The sequence below is a fragment of the Thalassophryne amazonica genome, chromosome 6 (genome assembly GCF_902500255.1).
Source record: "Thalassophryne amazonica chromosome 6, fThaAma1.1, whole genome shotgun sequence".
NCBI lineage: Eukaryota > Metazoa > Chordata > Actinopteri > Batrachoidiformes > Batrachoididae > Thalassophryne > Thalassophryne amazonica.
Genome location: NC_047108.1, coordinates 114447687 through 114470061, shown reverse-complemented (window position 1 = coordinate 114470061; position 22375 = coordinate 114447687). Strand labels below are relative to the sequence as shown.

The following is a 22375-nucleotide window of genomic DNA, read 5'->3' as shown; positions in this document are numbered from 1 at the left end:
CTACATGTGAATGGAGCATGAGGTGTACAGATATTAATGACATTCTGAGCAAACTAAGACTTTAGGCGCCATGTCCTTATAGCATTTGTTTTTTGGGGGGGGGTTACAATCTTTTTTTCAATTGCTCTAAATGAGAATGGTATGAGACTGCATGCAGCTGCCTATACAAAACAAATAACAACAAGAAGCCACACCCAGCACCTACTGCTTTTAATTTGAAAATCCCTGATTTTTTTTTTTTTTTTGAAAGATGCTGTAATGTCACTGCAGCACCTTTTCAGGCAGCTGGGAGGAGATGTTTATTTTTGTTGATTTGTCCCTCAAAATTTCCCACAATAAAGACAAAAAAAAAATCTCATCTGTGATAGCGGATTGGACAGATGCATGGTTCTTCCTGAGTGGTGAGGACTTTTTTATCACCATAATTAAAGTTGTCTTTAGGTGTTAATTGTTGTCGCAGAATCGTCGCAGGCTGTTCTTTCCACACAGAAGCCGCTGGGGTGAAGTGTTTGTGGGCGCTCTCTCAGTGCTTTTCCACCAGAAAAAGACGCTACGTAGCTACAAGACTTTAGACACTTTTCTTCCACTTACTGTCCTCTGCTGGACAGCAGCAACAGAATTATTCCCAAAGTGATTCATTGCAAAATATAGATTAAAAAATGCAAAATATGACCTTTCAGAGCGGTTCATTTATGTACTGTGTGTGACAAACAAGCCATGGGCTTCATTTAAATTATTGAGCGTGTGAAGGTACATCATCAGCCAAATCTGCCAATTTTAGAAGAACCAAAACAATGGGAAAAGTCATGTGAATGCTTTTTTGCTGCAGTTTGATAAATGCTGTCTTGGAGTTCACATGTGGTAGTTGTGTTTGCTTGGTGGTCCTGCAGTGTGCAGGTGATGTAGTGTGTTTTCAGCGTGCAGGGGGCGTGCATGCAGAGGCTGTGGACTATATTTGATGCAGCTTTGTTTGCATAGCTCTGAACCACAGTGTCTAATTAGAATGACATTTTCTATGTCATGCGGTACGACACCCTCTGGAGAAGCATCTTGACTCCAGCAACAGTTGTGCAACTGCGCTGCACTTACAGTGAAACAGAACAGCATTCATAAAAATATTTAAGATTTGCCTCATGGAAAAAAGAAAAAATCAGTGTCCAAATCTCACAGCGAGGACAATGCAGAGCGAAAAAGAGCCGGATCCCAGGCAGCACTCAGAGGTCAGTGACCTCAAACAGAAGAGAAGTAGGACACTGATCAGATTCAAGTTCCGCTTTTCAATCATCTCTCTGCTGACGATGATCCTGGTCTGGGAGCGATTCAGTGTTTGTCTCATTTTCCATGTCTGTTCATGTGTTTTTGAATTCCTGCTCTTAGAAAACGTTTGACATCAACCTCTCACCTCCACACAAACACATGTAGACGTGCACAAACACACACACTGATTTGGCTGCTGAGTGATGTTGTGGGGTACCCTCGTCTCTGCAGGCCTCCATCCATCACACACACACACACACACACACACACATGTGCACTCTCACACATCGCAGGCTGTGGGGATCTGTATTCTGTCAGCCGCTTTATTAGTCACCTGTGTGGGTGCGTGCACGTGGGGGGGGCTTCAACTGGAAACAGACCTTTTTCCAGAGAGGATACACACTCTCACACACACTTCTTTATTCCTTGTTAGTCATCCTGCACCTTAATTTGCAACACCTCTAACAAGCGGCGCGGCAGCTCGCATCACAGCCACTCAATCTGTCAGTGTCGCTGCTCTGCCTCCGCGGCCGGCCCTCTCGCCGAGCTAAAGCGGCGTACGTGTGAAGTTCTATCTTTGTCTACCATTTTCAGATTGTGTGCAGCTACCACACACCTCGTGCATTTGTGCATACACGTGCATGTTTGTGCATATGGCTGCAGGGACACGAGGAAGTTTCATTTCCACTTCTGCTCTTCCAGCAGCAGACCTCTCGTACTAGGCTGCCCCCTAGCTGCTTCACTGGGAAGCACACAGATACTAACTAATGTCTCCATATTTAGTTTTTGGGGGGGCAAATGTTCCATTAGTTCCTCTGTCAAACCTTCACAGAATATAAATCAGACCAACACAAAAAGGATGTGCGTGTGTAAGACGGTTGAGGGTTGAACCTGTCTACATGTTCATTGCCGTGTTAGTGGTTTCCAACAGGGGGCAGTATCCCCCAGTGCAAACAAATAATTAGGCTCATGTTTCCAACTTCATTTTTTAGGTAATTTTCCTTTCAGTTTAATGTTTTTTTACACAGCTATTTGATACATTTTTGATAAATTATTCTCTCTTGAATGGAATTACACGCGCGCGCACACACACACACATATAAACGCATGTAAAGTAGGGTGTGTTCACACACTGAAAACACGAGTGTGCAACAATGCACAAGGTCACACTTCATAAAAATACTCCCTTGGAGACGCACAATAAGCAGCGTTCATGTCTCACATGCTGTAAGTCTCCTTCTATCTCCATCTCACATCAAACTCACAATCACCGCCGCTCTCAGAGCTGCCATTTCCATTTTCTGCCCTCCGTCAAACAGAAATAATATGTACCTTGTCACCAGTGTCTACGAGCAACTTTCCTCTTCTAATTCAGCCCTGCGTGCCGCACACATCTGTCAGATAGAAGTGGCGGAGGAGAGGGCCTGCCGAGACATCCATTAAAGGTTCCTGGCTGTCAAAGGTTCCCCTTTGTGTTCCGAGGAGCGGCGTAAGTGTCGTGCTCTTATCACAGCTTCCTGTGGAGTTTTCTCTGCATCCTGTCCACTCTGAGCCGCTTCTTTCACCCAGTCACACATTGGAAGCTCTTTGTGTCTGTGTCCGTGTGCATGTGTACATGTGGCAGTGCAGTCCAATTACAGTGCTAAACCCAGAGTCAAAAAGTTATGTCTAGAGCAAAATATTAGATATTATTCACTCGCAGCATTGACAGGTACATCGATGCCTCCCAAAGCTGCGGAATAAAGTCACTTTTTGGACAGTATGAGTAACATGGACATAATTAATTGCCTGAATAAGCCGATGGTTTACTTCAGGTCTCCTTTTAATTGGCTTCAGTTAGAATAACACCACAGCAGTGTTGGGGAAAGTGTAGTGACACGGACCCACAACAGGGGGCGCAAATGAATGGTCAATAGATGAGCCAAAAGGTAACAATTTAATGTTGTGAATGTGCACAACGATTATACAGACAATCACAGAATCTGATAGCAGTCAATACACCAAGGTGACGTGTGGGCAGGCTCGAGGATAGAAGACGTCTGTTCCGAGAAGAGCCGGAACCACACGATTTCCACCGCCACCGAACCTGGTGAATACTGGAGCCGCCAAGTCCCGAATTCCCAGGTGGTCACCATCCCCGACTGTCGGATCTGGTACTGCTGGCAAGGAGCACAAACAGTGAGATGTGGGTGTGTGCACACCCAGTAACAAAAACAGTCAGAAGGTGGAAAGTCACCTCCACCTCTAATCACACACTCGTGCAGCTCCTGTTACACCACTTATCTGGTTGGAGTGTGAAGCGAAGCCGTCGATGATCACACTTTACGCCAATCCACAGATAATGAAACGCCACAGGAATACGGCTGCAAAGAAGTTCAGGTTATTACTCAATGATTTAAGTCAGCAGAGAAAAGTACCTTCACAGGTAGATGATATCTCGGCAATGAGGTGGAGATGACGTCCGGTCTTTATGGAGTGAGATGATGTAGTGTAGATGGGTGACAGCTGTCAAGAGATAATGAGTGACAGCTGTCACCCCCGGCTGTGTCTGTGGCGGCAGTGCCCTCTCGTGCCTGAAGCCCGCACTTCAGGCAGGGCGCCCTCTGGTGGTGGGCCAGCAGTACCTCCTCTTCTGGCGGCCCACACAACAAGCAGTGTGCGTCGGACACAAATATCTTTTGTATTTTTGCATTCTCATTTATTTAATGTCAGCATGAAATTACCAATAAATGGCCTAAAAATAAATACTTTGTCATACATTTGTAGTTATTGAGTTTGATGACACAATAATTCACTGGATAAGAAATGAGAGAATCAAATGTGGAATAAAAAAGAGTGGAAGGATGAAGTGGAGGTGGAATGACTGAATAAAGGAAGAGCTTGGATTGGAGAAGAATTTCAGGATTGAACTGCATTGACTGTGAGTATTCAGTTCAAGAATGAAGACTGAACTGAGGTCGGCTTCATAGATAATTGGCAAAGCTTCTGGGGAAAACCTGGTCTTGTTAGGAGAGACGGCATCCATCCCACTTTGGATGGAGCAGCTCTCATTTCTAGAAATCTGGCCAATTTTCTTAAATCCTCCAAACCGTGACTATCCAGGGTTGGGACCAGGAAGCAGAGTTGTAGTCTTACACACCTCTCTGCAGCTTCTCTCCCCCTGCCATCCCCTCATTACCCCATCCCCGTAGAGACAGTGCCTGCTCCCAGACTACCAATAACCAGCAAAAATCTATTTAAGCATAACAATTCAAAAAGAAAAAATAATATAGCACCTTCAACTGCACCACAGACTAAAACAGTTAAATGTGGTCTGTTAAACATTAGGTCTCTCTCTTCTAAGTCCCTGTTAGTAAATGATATAATAATTGATCAACATATTGATTTATTCTGCCTTACAGAAACCTGGTTACAGCAGGATGAATATGTTAGTTTAAATGAGTCAACACCCCCGAGTCACACTAACTGTCAGAATGCTCGTAGCACGGGCCGGGGCGGAGGATTAGCAGCAATCTTCCATTCCAGCTTATTAATTAATCAAAAACCCAGACAGAGCTTTAATTCATTTGAAAGCTTGTCTCTTAGTCTTGTCCATCCAAATTGGAAGTCCCAAAAAACAGTTTTATTTGTTATTATCTATCGTCCACCTGGTCGTTACTGTGAGTTTCTCTGTGAATTTTCAGACCTTTTGTCTGACTTAGTGCTTAGCTCAGATAAGATAATTATAGTGGGCGATTTTAACATCCACACAGATGCTGAGAATGACAGCCTCAACACTGCATTTAATCTATTATTAGACTCTATTGGCTTTGCTCAAAAAGTAAATGAGTCCACCCACCACTTTAATCATATCTTAGATCTTGTTCTGACTTATGGTATGGAAATAGAAGACTTAACAGTATTCCCTGAAAACTCCCTTCTGTCTGATCATTTCTTAATAACATTTACATTTACTCTGATGGACTACCCAGCAGTGGGGAATAAGTTTCATTATACTAGAAGTCTTTCAGAAAGCGCTGTAACTAGGTTTAAGGATATGATTCCTTCTTTATGTTCTCTAATGCCATATACCAACACAGTGCAGAGTAGCTACCTAAACTCTGTAAGGGAGATAGAGTATCTCGTCAATAGTTTTACATCCTCATTGAAGACAACTTTGGATGCTGTAGCTCCTCTGAAAAAGAGAGCTTTAAATCAGAAGTGTCTGACTCCGTGGTATAACTCACAAACTCGTAGCTTAAAGCAGATAACCCGTAAGTTGGAGAGGAAATGGCGTCTCACTAATTTAGAAGATCTTCACTTAGCCTGGAAAAAGAGTCTGTTGCTCTATAAAAAAGCCCTCCGTAAAGCTAGGACATCTTTCTACTCATCACTAATTGAAGGAAATAAGAACAACCCCAGGTTTCTTTTCAGCACTGTAGCCAGGCTGACAAAGAGTCAGAGCTCTATTGAGCTGAGTATTCCATTAACTTTAACTAGTAATGACTTCATGACTTTCTTTGCTAACAAAATTTTAACTATTAGAGAAAAAATTACTCATAACCATCCCAAAGACGTATCGTTATCTTTGGCTGCTTTCAGTGATGCCGGTATTTGGTTAGACTCTTTCTCTCCGATTGTTCTGTCTGAGTTATTTTCATTAGTTACTTCATCCAAACCATCAACATGTTTATTAGACCCCATTCCTACCAGGCTGCTCAAGGAAGCCCTACCATTATTTAATGCTTCGATCTTAAATATGATCAATCTATCTTTGTTAGTTGGCTATGTACCACAGGCTTTTAAGGTGGCAGTAATTAAACCATTACTTAAAAAGCCATCACTTGACCCAGCTATCTTAGCTAATTATAGGCCAATCTCCAACCTTCCTTTTCTCTCAAAAATTCTTGAAAGGGTAGTTGTAAAACAGCTAACTGATCATCTGCAGAGGAATGGTCTATTTGAAGAGTTTCAGTCAGGTTTTAGAATTCATCATAGTACAGAAACAGCATTAGTGAAGGTTACAAATGAACTTCTTATGGCCTCGGACAGTGGACTCATCTCTGTGCTTGTTCTGTTAGACCTCAGTGCTGCTTTTGATACCGTTGACCATAAAATTTTATTACAGAGATTAGAGCATGCCATAGGTATTAAAGGCACTGAGCTGCGGTGGTTTGAATCATATTTGTCTAATAGATTACAATTTGTTCATGTAAATGGGGAATCTTCTTCACAGACTAAAGTTAATTATGGAGTTCCACAAGGTTCTGTGCTCGGACCAATTTTATTCACTTTATACATGCTTCCCTTAGGCAGTATTATTAGACGGTATTGCTTAAATTTTCATTGTTACGCGGATGATACCCAGCTTTATCTATCCATGAAGCCAGAGGACACACACCAATTAGCTAAACTGCAGGATTGTCTTACAGACATAAAGACATGGATGACCTCTAATTTCCTGCTTTTAAACTCAGATAAAACTGAAGTTATTGTACTTGGCCCCACAAATCTTAGAAACATGGTGTCTAACCAGATCCTTACTCTGGATGGCATTACCCTGACCTCTAGTAATACTGTGAGAAATCTTGGAGTCATTTTTGATCAGGATATGTCATTCAAAGCGCATATTAAACAAATATGTAGGACTGCTTTTTTGCATTTACGCAATATCTCTAAAATCAGAAAGGTCTTGTCTCAGAGTGATGCTGAAAAACTAATTCATGCATTTATTTCCTCTAGGCTGGACTATTGTAATTCATTATTATCAGGTTGTCCTAAAAGTTCCCTAAAAAGCCTTCAGTTAATTCAAAATGCTGCAGCTAGAGTACTGACGGGGACTAGAAGGAGAGAGCATATCTCACCCATATTGGCCTCTCTTCATTGGCTTCCTGTTAATTCTAGAATAGAATTTAAAATTCTTCTTCTTACTTATAAGGTTTTGAATAATCAGGTCCCATCTTATCTTAGGGACCTCGTAGTACCATATCACCCCAATAGAGCGCTTCGCTCTCAGACTGCAGGCTTACTTGTAGTTCCTAGGGTTTGTAAGAGTAGAATGGGAGGCAGAGCCTTCAGCTTTCAGGCTCCTCTCCTGTGGAACCAGCTCCCAATTCAGATCAGGGAGACAGACACCCTCTCTACTTTTAAGATTAGGCTTAAAACTTTCCTTTTTGCTAAAGCTTATAGTTAGGGCTGGATCAGGTGACCCTGAACCATCCCTTAGTTATGCTGCTATAGACGTAGACTGCTGGGGGGTTCCCATGATGCACTGTTTCTTTCTCTTTTTGCTCTGTATGCACCACTCTGCATTTAATCATTAGTGATCGATCTCTGCTCCCCTCCACAGCATGTCTTTTTCCTGGTTCTCTCCCTCAGCCCCAACCAGTCCCAGCAGAAGACTGCCCCTCCCTGAGCCTGGTTCTGCTGGAGGTTTCTTCCTGTTAAAAGGGAGTTTTTCCTTCCCACTGTAGCCAAGTGCTTGCTCACAGGGGGTCGTTTTGACCGTTGGGGTTTTACATAATTATTGTATGGCCTTGCCTTACAATATAAAGCGCCTTGGGGCAACTGTTTGTTGTGATTTGGCGCTATATAAAAAAAATTGATTGATTGATTGATTGAACTTATAACCTGCTGATCTTATTTCTCAGCTGTTGTCATTTGCAGAAATCAAACATTGATTCTTTGTCAGAGCCGCTTGGAGTCGTTATGTGCAAGTGAAATGTATCTCCTTGATGTCAACAGCTGATGGTAGATAAATCATGTCCAATCAACTGAATTTACCCCAAGTGGACTCCAATTCAGCTGTAGAAACATCTCAAGGATGATCAAACAGAAGGCACCTGAGCTCAGTTTTGAGCTTCATGGCAAAGGCTCTGAATACTTATCGTTTAGTTTTTTTAATTATTAATAAATTTGCAAAAATCTCCAAAAACTTGTTTCATGTTATTGTTATGGGGTGTTGTGAGTAGAATTTTGAGTGAAAAAATAATTTAATCCATTCTGGAATAAGGCTGTAACATAACAAAATGTGGAAGAAATGCAGCACTGTGAATATTTTCTGGATGTCCTGTACATAGATTAACATCCATTAATTGAGCATAAATGCGCCTTAAGAATGACGAGAACATCTGTGTTGATATTTTTAACCAAAAAATGGTTACCTTGACATGGTAACAACATGATATTGTTGAGAATTGTTGACCTGATCATTTCCAGTCAGGTCCTCCTCCTCCTCCTCCCTCTTTTGTGACACAGGAGGTGCAAAAGAAAAGGTAAACAAACAATCAGCCGTGAGCTTGGTCTGGCGCTCCTTTTCTGTTGCACCTCATTTGAAGCCTTATAAATCAGGCTTCCACCCGGAGACGGGGTGTTAGCAGGACTCCATGACAACACACACATACACACAACGCACACAGGTCTGCTGCTCATTACGGCCCCGGGCAGGCCCTGGAGGAGAGGGGGCGGGGCCAAGGGTGTGTGTGTGTGTGTGTGTGTGTGTGTGTGTGTGTGTGTGTGTGTGTGTGTGTGTGTGTGTGTGTGTGTGTGTGTGTGTGTGTGTGTGTGTGTGTGTGAATGCGTTCTGCCACATCCAATATGTAGACATGTGGCCATCAGTCTGTCCAGAGCTCCGCTTTGTCACCTCACACCTCAAAAAGGAAGGAGGAGGAAAGAATTCCGTCCACTTTGGCACCACCTGGAAGATTTTCTTCATGCGCTCATAAAGCCAATACCAGTTGCGGTCCAACCCCCCCACCCATGACAAGTGCACCCTGACTGCACTGCCCTGGGTGGAGTAGGTGTGGGTGAGACTGTTTCTCCACGTCAGGGTGTAGAACACGTGTTCTCGCTGCTATCAAAGGCTCTTATTACTCATTAAATTAAAGCGACTGTTGCCGCATTTTCTCACAACCACCAACTGCATTTACACTTTAAGTACGGAGCATTCTTACCCGCAGGAGCAGGTTTGGATGAATTATTTTTAGCCGGAGCCCCAACATGCATTGTTAGTATGAAGCAGGCGCGGACGGCAAACTCACACCTTCGTCCCGACGTAGCACAAAATTTTTGTTACTTCAGTTGTAACCTGGCAGATCTTCCACACCTCCAGCCAGACCCGTTTCATATTTACTCACTAAGCCTGGCACCTGCATGTCCACCAATGGAAACAGGCCTTCTGCAACGTGTAGACAAGACGAACGTGACTGTTTACGAGCTGGAAGCAAACGCGTTTTTTTTTAAGAAACGCAGCCAGTTAGAGGAGTTCATGAACTTTACACAGTTTGTTGGTTCTCCTCCATCACACCTCGGTTTCCTTCAGCGGACATTTGACTGTGATTAGGAGTGCAGAGAGTCAAGTTAGAGGTCAGCGTTGGAGTCCGGCCCGCCTGATTGGGAGATGTAATTAGAGGACTCGCTCTGTCTCAGGCCGCTGTTCCCCGGAGGATTCGCACAGGCTCAGTATCACACGCGGCACTGGGGCGAAATTGGAGCTTCGTCCCCAGCTTGGTGGAGAGGGTGAGCTCAGGGGTTTCATCCGAGCCGCCTGGAGATTCCATAACACCACCAACAAACCCCACAAACTAGTGTTGGAAAGATGCATAAATCATCTTCTCTATTGGTCAACATGAAGCAAAGCATCATTTGGAATTTTCACAGTGAACCGTGGAGGATCAGACCAACTGGTGTCAATCTTCCTGCTTTTCCCTTCACGTCTTTTCCAACATAATAAGCGTCCTTTGTCTCCTCCTCCTCCTCCTCCTCCTTCACCTCCACCTCCATCCTTCTCCATTCTCTATGAAAGCGGGTAACCTAAAACCCATTCTTGGAGTCTCGGGGGGGCATTGGGGTTACAAAAGGTGATTGATATGTGCCAGAGAAAGTCTTTGGACAAGTAAAAGAAGCCACAGTTTGTCTCCTTGCTCCTCCTTAGCCGCTTCCTGAGCTTGTTGTCAGGATTGACAAGGTTAGGCGGCTGTCATTCAAGTGTCCGACTGACGTCCAACTCAAACTGCTCGTATCTGAACGCGGCCACGAAGGAGTGTCTGCTTGTGGAAGTGTTTGCACAACGGCTCACAAACAAATGAAGTGCCGTTTGCAAAACTTCAAATAAGTGATGACACAATCTTGGAATGGAAACCTCAAAATAATGGTGCAAGTTTGCCGAAAAAGTGCATAATTTTATGGAATGTGATATATATTTTTAACGACTATTACGATGGAAATCCATTAAAACTGACCACTAATGTCTATTAGGGCGTCTCAGCTCTGACATTTACTTGTTTAAATTTTTTTTTTTTTCTTTTTTTAAAATAAAGTACTGTCATTTCTGTGGTTTATGGTAAAATTGCAGCTAATTTTATTGCTGGTAAAGTCTTTGTTTTGGAGGAATTCCAGAGCAAACAGTGTGACTTTGCTCCATGAGATCTTGCAGATGACATGAAGGAAGAAGTTCATGTGCAATGTTATTGTGGTGCTCATGGAAATCATTTTTATGACTTAAATCGTAAAATATTCAAAGGGACTGTAGCTTTAATGAAAGTGTTGGACCTATTCTGGAAAGGATTACCTTACATTTTGGGAAAATCTGGCCAAAGACAACATTTTGTTTTTTCAAAAATTGTGTTATTATTGCAATATATAAACCATTCAGCTGTTTGGACAAACCTTCCTGTTTGGACAAACCTTCCCATTCAGTTGTATCGGAAAGTATATATTGCTCACTTTTATTGTATGGTAGAACATTTTTCAGTAAACAAGCTAACAGTGTCTGGCATGTCCAAGGTTGCATTGCATTTTGGGTCAGATCCGCAAAGAAGCAAGTCCAGAAAACTGACAAACTGTTCATATTTACAAGAAGGGCACTAAGAAAATGTGTATCTCTGCAGAAAAAATTAACAATGTTGGATGTTATTGGGATTCAGAGTTTCTTTTAATTTTTTGCTATATTTCTTATACTAATTGAGGTGTTTTATTACTTTCAACTGGAGTCAATTCTGATCCTTGTCTGGATCTGTACAACATTGATCATGTTTAATATCCATCATGCATGATATGACTGATGGCTTTAATGATAATCAAAGGGATATATGTTAAAAAGTTATTTATTTATTTTTGCAAAATTGATCATGTTTATTGTCCATCATGCACGATGTATGGCTGATGGCTTTAATGATTATCAAAGGGCTATTTATTAAAAAGTTATTTATTTATTTTTGCAAAATTGATCATGTTTATTGTCCATCATGCACGATGTATGGCTGATGGCTTTAATGATTATCAAAGGGCTATTTATTAAAAAGTTATTTATTTATTTTTGCAAAATTGATCATGTTTATTGTCCATCATGCACGATGTATGGCTGATGGCTTTAATGATTATCAAAGGGATATATGTTAAAAAGTTATTTATTTATTTTTGCAAAATTGATCATGTTTATTGTTGGTCATGTGCTGTGTATGGATGGTTTTAATTCTGTCAAAGGGATTCTTATATAAAAGTTTCCAATCCCTTGCAGATTTTTCATTGTTTTGGGCATTTCTCAGAGAATATCATTGATAACACAAAACTTTTTTCACTCGTGGTTAGTGGTCATGTGAAGCCATTTATTGTCAAACAAATGTGTTTACTCTTTTTAAATCATAATGACAACAGAAACTACCCAAATGACCCTGATCAAAAGTTTCTATCCCCCTGTTTTTAATACCGTGTGTTGCCCCCTTTAACATCAGTGACAGCTCAGAGTCTTTTGTGGTCATTGTGGACGAGGCTCTCTGATGGTAAAGTAGTCACTGAATATGTCTTGGACTTTATTGACATCATTTATGAAGAAATGCAAACAGTATGGTACTCTATGGTAAATCTGTGTGGAGTAGGCAGTTCTCAAAAATTGAGTGACTGCAAGAAGGAGAAGAGTGAGGAAAGCCACCAAGACACCCAGACAACCCAGAAGAAGTTACAGGCTTCTGTGGCTGTGATTGGAGAAATGAACAGAAAGAAATTCAGATCCTCACTAACACCAAAAATTCCTCTGATTCTTTCTTGTCATATAATTGATCATTCCAATATGTTTCATGGAAATCATCTGAATCTTATTGAGAAACTCACTGAAAGGGGGAGGTGAAGGTCTAATGGTTAAGGTGTTGGGCTTGAGACCACAAGATCCTCGGTTCAAATCCCCGCTTGACTGGAAAATCACTAAGGGCCCTTGGGTAAGGTCTTTAATCCCCTATTGCTCCCGATGTGTAGTGAGCACCTTGTATGGCAGCACCCTAACATCGGGGTGAATGTGAGGAATAATTGTAAAGCACGTTGAGCGTCTAATGCAGATGGGAAAGCGCTATATAAATGCAGTCCATTTACCATTCCATTTATTTAAATATCAAAAAATTAAAAAGTTAAAAACAATCCAGAATGATTGACAACTCCAACAATTTTGTGGAGATTGGATTAGAACATTTTAATTATGTCTATGAACAAATAAACAAACAAAGCAACAACCAGGAATGGCTGAAGACAGAACCGGTTTGGTGGAGGTAACAATCACGAGAACATTTTACAGATAAACCATTTTTCACAAAACTTTATCCAGTGGATTGGATCGTACCTGAAGTAGAATGAATTATTGCATTTTGAGATGGTTGTGAAAAAAAGGGGGGAAAGGCCAGGAAATTTAAAAATACTTTTTCAATATGACCAAATAAGATATTTTAGGGCCTTTGCAGAGGAATGCACCAGTTTACTGCTAATTTACAGTATGATCCATGAACTTTTCTCATGTCTTCCCTGCATCTCTCTAACAGGTGGTGGATGACATGGGCAACATCAAATTTGCACTGGACACTGGCCCGGATGCCCCCAGTAGCAGCTGGCTGAAATATATCCGATCTGCCTCAACGTTTGAGGAGCAAAACCTCGTGGCCTGTCATCTGACCGGAGACCAGGTGAGTGGAAGGACAGCGATGTCCTGCTTGGATTTGTAGTGTGAATGTGTGTGAGAGGAAAAGCACATGAAGGGGAAGTGGATGCTGTTGTGTCCGATGGGATCTGCGTGTGTGCGTACGTGTGTGTGTGTGTGTGTGTGTGTGTGTGTGTGTGTGTGTGTGTGGTGTGTGTGTGTGTGTGTGTGTGTGTGTGTGTGTGTGTGTGTGTGTGTGTGTGTGTGTGGGTGGGTGGGTGTGTGTTTATTTACCATTGTGGTAGTAATATGTGTATGCTAGTAATGACCAAGGAATGGCTCTATTGTGTGTGTCTGTGGCTGGGCTTGTTGCCAGTGCTGTTAGGAAATGACCCGTGTAAAGAGGCTGAAGAATAGCCTGACACTCCTGAGTCCCATAATAACCATTATCCAAGGAACGCTCTTCCTCTGCGCTCTCTCTCTCTCTCTCTCTCTCTCTCTCTCTCTCCTCTCTCTCTCTCTCTCTCTCTCTCTCTCTCGCTCTCTCTCTCTCTGTCTCTGTGCTGCTTGACTTTATGAAGAAACCTGGTCAGGCATCGATAATTTTGGAAAGACATCCAGCCAATGGCCTTAAAAAAAAAACCAAATCCTTAATTGGACCCCGACCCTCATCATGTTTGTCCCTTAACATGTTGCAGCTTCATGTTCATACATTTTCTGGTTCTCCATATGATACTCTGTGTTGATTACCTCTGCCAAGGAAGTTAAGTTTTTGTTGTCTCTTGTCTTTATATTTTGTTTGCTTTTGTGCAAAATATCTGAAAAACACATCAACCGATTTTGATCAAATTTGGTCTAGTTGTCGGCTTTGAGTCTAGAGATGGGCCTTCCCTTCAGTTATTGATCAAAGTCAATCAATTTTAAAGAAAAAGCAATTATATGTCATAGATGACTACAGAAGTAAGTAATGACTGAATCTTTACTGGGTAACTGTTTTGTTGTAACCTTGTAAAAGTAGAAAGTAACTTGATTCGTAACTGAATCTCTAACTGCTTAAGCTAAGATAGTAACCTAGTACCTGCCACTAACTAACTTCATAGTCTCCTTTAATATGTCCTCAAAAGACTTCTTGCATTATGACATCATAAAAGAAAACCTACTCTTCTTGTGCAATTGCATTACAAAGAAAAACATAACATTCTACCCTAATGACATCATAAAGGACAGTCAATATATTTACTTGAAAAACTTTTCCCACTCTAGACTCTGATCCCAAGTGCTTGCCCCATAATGCAGGAATCAGCAGCCCTGCTCCTGGAGACCACCTGCCCTCCACTGACTCTTCCCTTGTGTACCTGCTGTGAGCAGCCACAGCTGATTAGACAAGTCGGGTATTTCCCACTTCTTGATTGGCTGAGAGATACCCGGCTTATTTAATTTGGGGGGTGCGGAGCATGGACAGTTGCTCACTGAGGGCAGGGTTGTTGACCCCCCACCCCACCCTCTCATAACGGAATCCTAATGTTTTTGACCTGTGACTTCAGCCTGTATTCTGCTGTTTATAACTGTGCATGCTTTGTTGTTAGTTTGGGATTTTATTTTTGATCAGAATATTTGTTGTAATTGTATAATTTTTCTTTTAACTTTGGTTAAATTATACAGCACTTTCTACTTTTTATTGTGAAACTGTTTTATAAATAAAATTAATATAACATTACTATTTTAAATGAAAATGACATCAACATCAAATCATGATAATCAAGAGCAAATATTAGTGATCACGATCAAAGGTGACTGATCAGGATCAAAGTTCAGAATAAAATATCAGCTATTCAATATGACACATTTGATTTAAAAATACAGTGTTTTGGATCTTCTTTCTTTCAGTGAAATGTGATCAAATGTAATTTTGGAAATATAAACTATAAACTTTAAGCTTAAAGTTTTGGAGTTTTACCTCTGTGTTTGTGGTGAAAACACTTGAAAAAATAAATAAAATAAAAATGTGTGTTTTTAACTTGTTGCCATGAGACAAATTTAAGAAATGCAAAATTAATGAAGCTCTGCTCAAACATGGTGAAACGTCATGGTGTCAACCAATAACATGAAGAGCTAAATATTTTCTCCTACATATCTATCTATCTATCTATAAAACAAGATGTGTGTGAGTTTGTGTGTGTGTGTGTGTGTGTGTGTGTGTGTGTGTGTGTGTGTGTGTGTGTGTGTGTGTGTGTGTGTGTGTGACTCGCACATCTCTCTGTTTGTCAGATCAGCCTCAGCTTTCCGATATGGCTTGTGCATGACACAATGATGTGCACCCTTTATTATGAAACTTTTTAGGATTAATTTTCCAAACCTGTATTTTGAACGCATCATCATTAATGGCCCAAGGCAGAACATTCTCACCAGCTTCGACAAAGATGAGTCACTCTGTACCTTAAACAGATGACTATCTCTAACGCGTTCACGGGGGAGAGACGGAAAAAAATAAATTAAATTAAAGAAATGAATAAAACACAAACAATCTGAGAGATATGCGAGCCACAGACACACAGACAGACACATAGACAGACACACAGACGCTTCTTGCTTTATTATCACAAAGTGGAACGTTCTCATGTGCCAACTTTGACGAAGATCGTCAACAAAGCTCCCACTTTTCTGTGGGAATGCATACTTTCTACAGGGTACTGCACTAGTTATATTAAATATGTATTAACATGTTTGCCAGTGCTTCAGACTGTAGCATAAATAAAGTGTATGCAAACATTAATTTTGCATAAATGTGGGTAAAGCAGCAAACATTTATAATAACTTGAGTTCATCTTGAGCAACAAACTCACTTTGCAATAATTATAATTTGTAACTTTCTTTGTTTATTTATTAAATGTATTGCATAATGTTGTATAACATCAGGATGGAAATTTGTAGTTTTTTGTTTTGTTTTGTTTTTTGGATATTCATTCTATAGCATGCGATTGTGTAAGTTTAACAACTGAATGCAACTTTTTAAATTGCTGATTATAAGACTAATGAAAATTTTAATATTTTTTTTCTATTTGTAACCTTACACATCATGTAGATTATGACCTCAGTATTCCTCACATTATATTAGTGCAAGTTAAAGGGGAACTCTGACATTTTTTCAACCTGAGCTCTATTTGTAGATGTTTTGTGTGTCATCTTTTTGCCCAGGGGAAAAAAAAAATCAGTGCAATATTGATTTTGAATGCAAACGCCATCACAGGCTAATGGCTCTATAATGTCATGGTGCGGGGCAAGCTGAAAACAGAGTAAAGCGCTTCTTGTCACCACTGAACTGGTGAAAACATCATTCAAACTGTTTGTTAGCACGGAGGCAATTGTTAAAGAGGTAAACGTGTGTTTACCTCACTAAAGGAAAAATACATTTCTTAAGATGACCAGTTTTCTTAGCTTCATAGCCATCCCGTGGTGAGGTATTACAAGTTGACTGCCGATGAGGGGCTTGTTTCTGTAAATAAATCAGTGTGAATTTTAAGTATTGTTGTTCATCTTAACACAATTGCAACTCCAAACCTTCTGATAAAAACAAAAAAATTAATATGTAATAAATATAAGAACAGATGTTTAGCTGTCATTGCATGAAATTAAGATGACAACCACATTTAACAGCAAAAAACATCTGTTTTCAGAGAGCTTTGTCACTTCCACTCATGGCCACCTGATGGCAGCGATGCACACCTTTGGTGACCAGTGTACAACAGATAGCCGTGAAGAAGAAAGTGCATCGTGTTGCGCGAGCATGGAATTGTTTTTGACAGTGTAGACAGACGTCATCATCGTCTGTCACAATGACTTCATAACCAGCTGTGCTAATCTGGGCATAATCTAGTCCTACGTGAGCCAAGAACTGTGTCCCCACAAAGTTCCCCGAAAGACTCCTCATTAGTTTTGGAGACAAACAAACCGACGTGACCTGGTGATTCTACAACGTGTCAAAACAGGCAAAACGGGACAGAACACATGAATGTAAATGACAGCGGCCACGTATGTCTCTCTGTCTGTCCCACATGCCTGTCACTCCTCTCTTGTTTGTCTCCTAATCCCTTCCTACACGGCTCCTTCCCCCTCCTGTCTTTGTCTCTATAGCCGCCTGCTCCTGGCCGTCTTTGTCTCCGTTCTCTGTGCTTGTGTCCTGATCTGCCACCTGTCACTCCATCACACGGCGGGGACGGGCCCGCGTGTCCCGTTAAGCCTCAGACTTCCAGCCCGACCATCCGGCGGCCTGGTTGGGCTGAGAAGAAACACACGGGGGCCTCCGAGATTGACAAGCACCAATTGGCTAGCAACACCGAACGGCCTAATCCTTTTAAGATTTTCGCATCAGTGCCCCCCGCCACGGCCAGAAAACGTCAAAGAAAAAAATCGGGGCAGCGGCCAAAACTGTGGCAAGCTCAGTGCCGCGGGAAAGGCCACATGCACGCCTGCTTTCTGATGTGTTTGCACTCAGCAAATTGCTTTGCTGTTGTTCGCCTGACCAGTCGTTTATTATTTATTTACAGACACGTGGCCACTCAAATGTATAATTTAACAGAATTGTGCACTATTCGTTGATTTTTCTTTCTTTTCGGGCCGACATGCACAATGCATGAGTTTATGGAAATATGTGCACGCAAAGCAAATTCTAATGCAAGAGTAACCTTTTTAAAGAGCGAGTGGATAACATATTTGTTTGTGTGCCGTTAAGGATGCAAGGTTTGGACAAATGAACGTGCAATCATCTATAATTTACACCGTTATAGCCACAGAATATGTGCAGCATTTGTTTTAATAACTTGCGCACGGCTGCTTGTCTGTGTGTTAGCGATTCATTTATTTGTTGTTGTCTGTCTCCCTTCACATAGAGACATTTCCAGTCATATAAAAAGTACATAAGCGTCTGCAACATATCTGGGCTCAGTCCACATTTTAATGTCATCACCAGAGGTGACGATATGGGGAAACTATATGCATGTTCTCTGTACAATGCACTTAGTGACTGTACAGATAGATAAACAAATGAGTCCATCCCTTCCAGTATTTTAACATGATAACTCAAAAATCATATATTAATATCCCCTGTAAATGTGTCTCCAAATTTAAAGGGGATACAATGAGGATAAACTGCTGAAACATTGGAGAAATTTGATGCACCAGATCAACAGATAAAGTCACTTTATTTTGCTTATGTATTGTATCATATACCTGCCTGCCACCTGCTGAAATCTGCCACCTGCTGGGTGGATGGTGGATGCAGGAAATTAGGAGCAGGTGTGGTTGAACTTGCACACAGCTTGTCTGACACCTGCTGGACATGTGGTTGCAGGAAATAATATTATCATCACATGCATGATGGAAATTAGGAGCAGGTGTGGCCAAGCTTACAGGCAGCTGAAAAAAGCTTGTTTTTTAAGTTTCTTTCATTTCCATAGCCTAGGTCTGGGGGTCACCAAGGCCACAGCTGCTGGTTCAGAAGTGCGCACCAACAAATTAGTTGCCTGTGAAGATCAAAGTAAAAAATAATACAGAAGAAAAATGAGGGGAAAAAAATAAAACAAGCCTGCACGGGAAATTTTAGTGCTCACATGCAGCTGTCATGCTTGTCAGAAAAATACTTTGAAGAACAAACATAATTGCAGCTAATGTAGTCAAACTAAATCACATGGCCAATGCTCCAAGAGTTCAGCTGTGGGTGTAAAGCAGAAAAAGTATAGCACCACCGACAGTTCTGGAGGGGTAAAGGTCTGTGTGTGATCTAAAATTACAACATCACAAATCAGTGTTTTCTTTTTTGTTTGCTTGTTTGTCTTAATAGATTTACTGGATTTTAGCATATCACAAAAAAGCAGGCAGATTACAAATTAATCCTGTTTGCCATTTCAAAACAAGTCGTGTGTGTGTGTGTGTGTGTGTGTGTGTGTGTGTGTGTGTGTGTGTGTGTGTGTGTGTGTGTGTGTGTGTGTGTGTGTGTGTGTGTGTGTGTGTGTGTGTGTGTGTGTGTGAAATTCTATAAAATTATATTAAAACTATTTATTTCATTGGAAGGCCAAAGCTTTTCACAGGCCAAGTAAACGGTACAAAGTCTGACGGTTAATGTGTGCATGTGTGTGTGTGTGTGTGTGTGTGTGTGTGTGTGTGTGTGTGTGTGTGTGTGTGTGTGTGTGTGTGTGTGTGTGTGTGTGTGTGTGTGTGTGTGTGTGTGTGTGTGTTGGGGGGGTGAAGGCCCTCCGGCTGGCCCTCTGGCTGGCATTGATCAATGAGGCATCTGTCCACTGATCACTGAACAGAGAAAGGAAGAAGTCACGACAGGTCAAACAGCAAGAAATTATCACAAAACAACAAATACAGTACATACTAACGTTATAAATAAATAAATATTTCTGTGTGTGTGTGTGTGTGTGTGTGTGTGTGTGTGTGTGTGTGTGTGTGTGTGTGCATGCGTCAAATGAAAAGCAGTTCAACCTTCTGTTTAAATATGATTTATTGCAAAAATTAGATTAATTCATATTACTAATTACAGTTAAACATGAAATAATAAAAATACATAAAAATGTATATTTAAAAAAAATATTTTTGGAAACTGTGAGGAGGACATTGCATGATTTCTTTAGAAGTATTAGTGTTATTAATTTCACTTCATAAACACGATTGCATTTTCTGTCATGGATGATTGAGGGGAAAAAAACGAAAAAGCTGTTAATATTGCAAGTTTTATTCCCAGTTTTATGATACTACTGTCTTAAAATATCTTTGTTTTGATATTAGATTTGGGAAAAATGGATTAGAAATAAGTTTTAATGATAGGCATCGTGACTGACAAAGCACACTGCTTGTTAGGAGTTTTTAAAAAATGACAGATTAAAAAAAAAGTGATATAAGTTATTTCAGGTGGAACAGATGTTTGTAAGAAATTATTAAATACAATCAGCGCGTCATAGAATTATAATAAGATAAGTGAGTGTCAGCGGGTCGCTCGCTCGGTGACAGATTGATGATCGGCGGCGACTGGGATCGAACCCACGGACAGGAGGAGGGGTCTGCGCCTCCGAGCGCGCGCTGCTTTTGGCTGGAGATAAGACCTAGAAGGAGGAGGAGGAGTGGCCGACGGGTGAGAGCACCGAGGGGCAACGAGGAGTCACTAATGAGAGAGACTCGGAGAGAGAGAGAGAGAGAAACTCATCATTATCATCATCAACATCATCATCACCAGCACCGTCCTTCGGGAGGAGCGCACTGACGGAGTCGACCTCCTCAGCCTAGCAGCTCCACGAGCCGAACCGTCCGCCGCCTCCTCCTCCTCCTCCGCCCGCCGTCCGGCTCCAGGTCCCGGTGCCGATCCGGGTCCCGGTCCAGTTCCGCCGCTATGGGCTGCGTCGCGAACTCCACCGGGAGCGACGCGCTGCTGCAGCTGGAGGCGCTGCGCGGAGCTGCGCAACTTTCGCAACTGTTCGGCAGCCTCGCGGACAAACGAAAGGTCAGAGCGACAGCAACAAACAAACAAACAAGAAGTCCAATCTTTGCTGTTCTCATCCAAGAAGTTAGTTTCAGCGACTGTGTGTGTTTGTGTGTGAGCGTGTCTATTTGAATTGGTGCACAGCGCCCCCTGGCGTTCAGAGGAGAGTTTGGTCTGCTTGCACGTTGAAGCGGAGCAGATTTAAACTTTTGCTCGAAATTTAATGAGAAAACTCGAGGCTGTGTGAGTGTTTATTGTGGTTGTAAATTACAAAGTTTGATTACAGTTGTGCGTAATGAAGTTGTGTTGTGTGTTTTCGTGTGTTGTTGTGTGTTTTGTACGGTGTTCGGGTGTCGGAACAGAATGCGCTCGAGGCCTGATGGCCTCAGAATTATTTTATCTCTCCTATCTGTTTTTCTATGTCCAAATAATCACTTAAATTAAACTGATGAATTAAACTGAGTGGTTTGTGTGGATAAAAACGGCGTTTGCAGTGTGCATCTGATTTAATAATGTGTTCTATCAGTTTCATTCATTGTTATTGATTTTTATTATTCCAGTGGCTGTACTTTTCCTGTTTTCTATTGACATGTTGAATGTACTTAAAATCTAATCCGCAGTTTTAAAAAATAAAAACAAATGCTCTTTTACTGTTGTTATTTTTTGCAGAATAAAAATAAGAAAATTTATAGCTCTTGTATAATGTTTATGATATTAAAATAATCCCTTTGTATAAATGGTAAAATCCTGCGAGCATTTATGGATTTTCCTTTAAATTTTGCATATTTTAAACAAGAGTTACTGTTGTTATTATAATTGTTATTATTATGAACATGACAACAATCTTGTTCATCTTCAGATATTTTTCTACGCATGTTGGCGATATGATGATTTAACATCTAGAATTCTTCCTAAATGTTATTGTCTGTGTGTGTCAGATTTATTATAAAGCTGTTCGGGACATAGAAGCCGGGGAGGAACTCCTGGTCTACATGAAGGACGGGGTTTTCCCGGAGGGATCCATGGCACCGAACCTACAAGGTAAGATTAATGTGCGTCATTAGCGCACGTTTTAAACAAACTCCAAGCAACATATTGTGTTTCTTTGGTGGAAAGCAGCAGCAGCGCACTCCATAATCCCGCTAATGTGAGGGGGGGAAAAATACATTTTCATCCGACAGTTTTTTTTTTTTTTTATGCCAACTATGTGAATTAGTCTTTTGATGCATTTTCAGGAAGGAATTAAATCCCGCATTAAAGCATCTGGCTGACGACATTTTTAGAACTGGGATTTCAAAGTGTTCTGCCAGTAATGATGAAGATAATGAGGACAATTGTGCCTTAAAATTATGTGAACGTGCCTCAGTTGGCACCTGTCATAAAGGAAACAACTAAAAATGTTTTCAGGACATTTAACTGGCTGATGTGGAATATCATAAGTGCAGAAATAATGAATTAATAAATAAATTATTCATGCATTATTATTATTATTATTATTATTATTATTATTATTATTATTATTATTATGAAACAGTGCTTATTCAAATTAAGTTTTTCCTTTGTGTGTTTTCAGAAGTATCATTCATAAATTATTGTCTCATTAAAAGAATGCTGAAAACAGAAACTCACCTTTAACCTAAATAATTTTGAGACATCTTAAAGACTGTTTAAATTTGAATGGATGCCAAGAAGAAAAACCAGGACGGATATTATGATATAAATCGTTTGTGATGTAAATGAAAAATATAATTTTTATGAAGCTGCTGTGT

At 40.9% G+C, this 22375-nt stretch overlaps 1 protein-coding gene across 10 annotated transcripts in view; it reads left to right on the top strand.

Annotated features, from left to right (window-relative positions):
• prdm16 (PR domain containing 16) overlaps positions 1–22375 on the top strand; it is a 456303-nt gene that overhangs the window by 397160 nt on the left and 36768 nt on the right. For 9 of the 10 annotated variants that reach the window (XM_034173187.1, XM_034173186.1, XM_034173184.1 and 6 more), the window contains exons 4-5: positions 13038–13178; positions 21545–21647. In XM_034173187.1, the coding sequence (XP_034029078.1) occupies positions 13038–13178; positions 21545–21647 (244 nt within the window). Of the gene's footprint in view, positions 1–13037; positions 13179–20308; positions 20628–21544; positions 21648–22375 lie in introns of those variants that run through there. The other variant, XM_034173191.1, reaches the window with a different exon arrangement.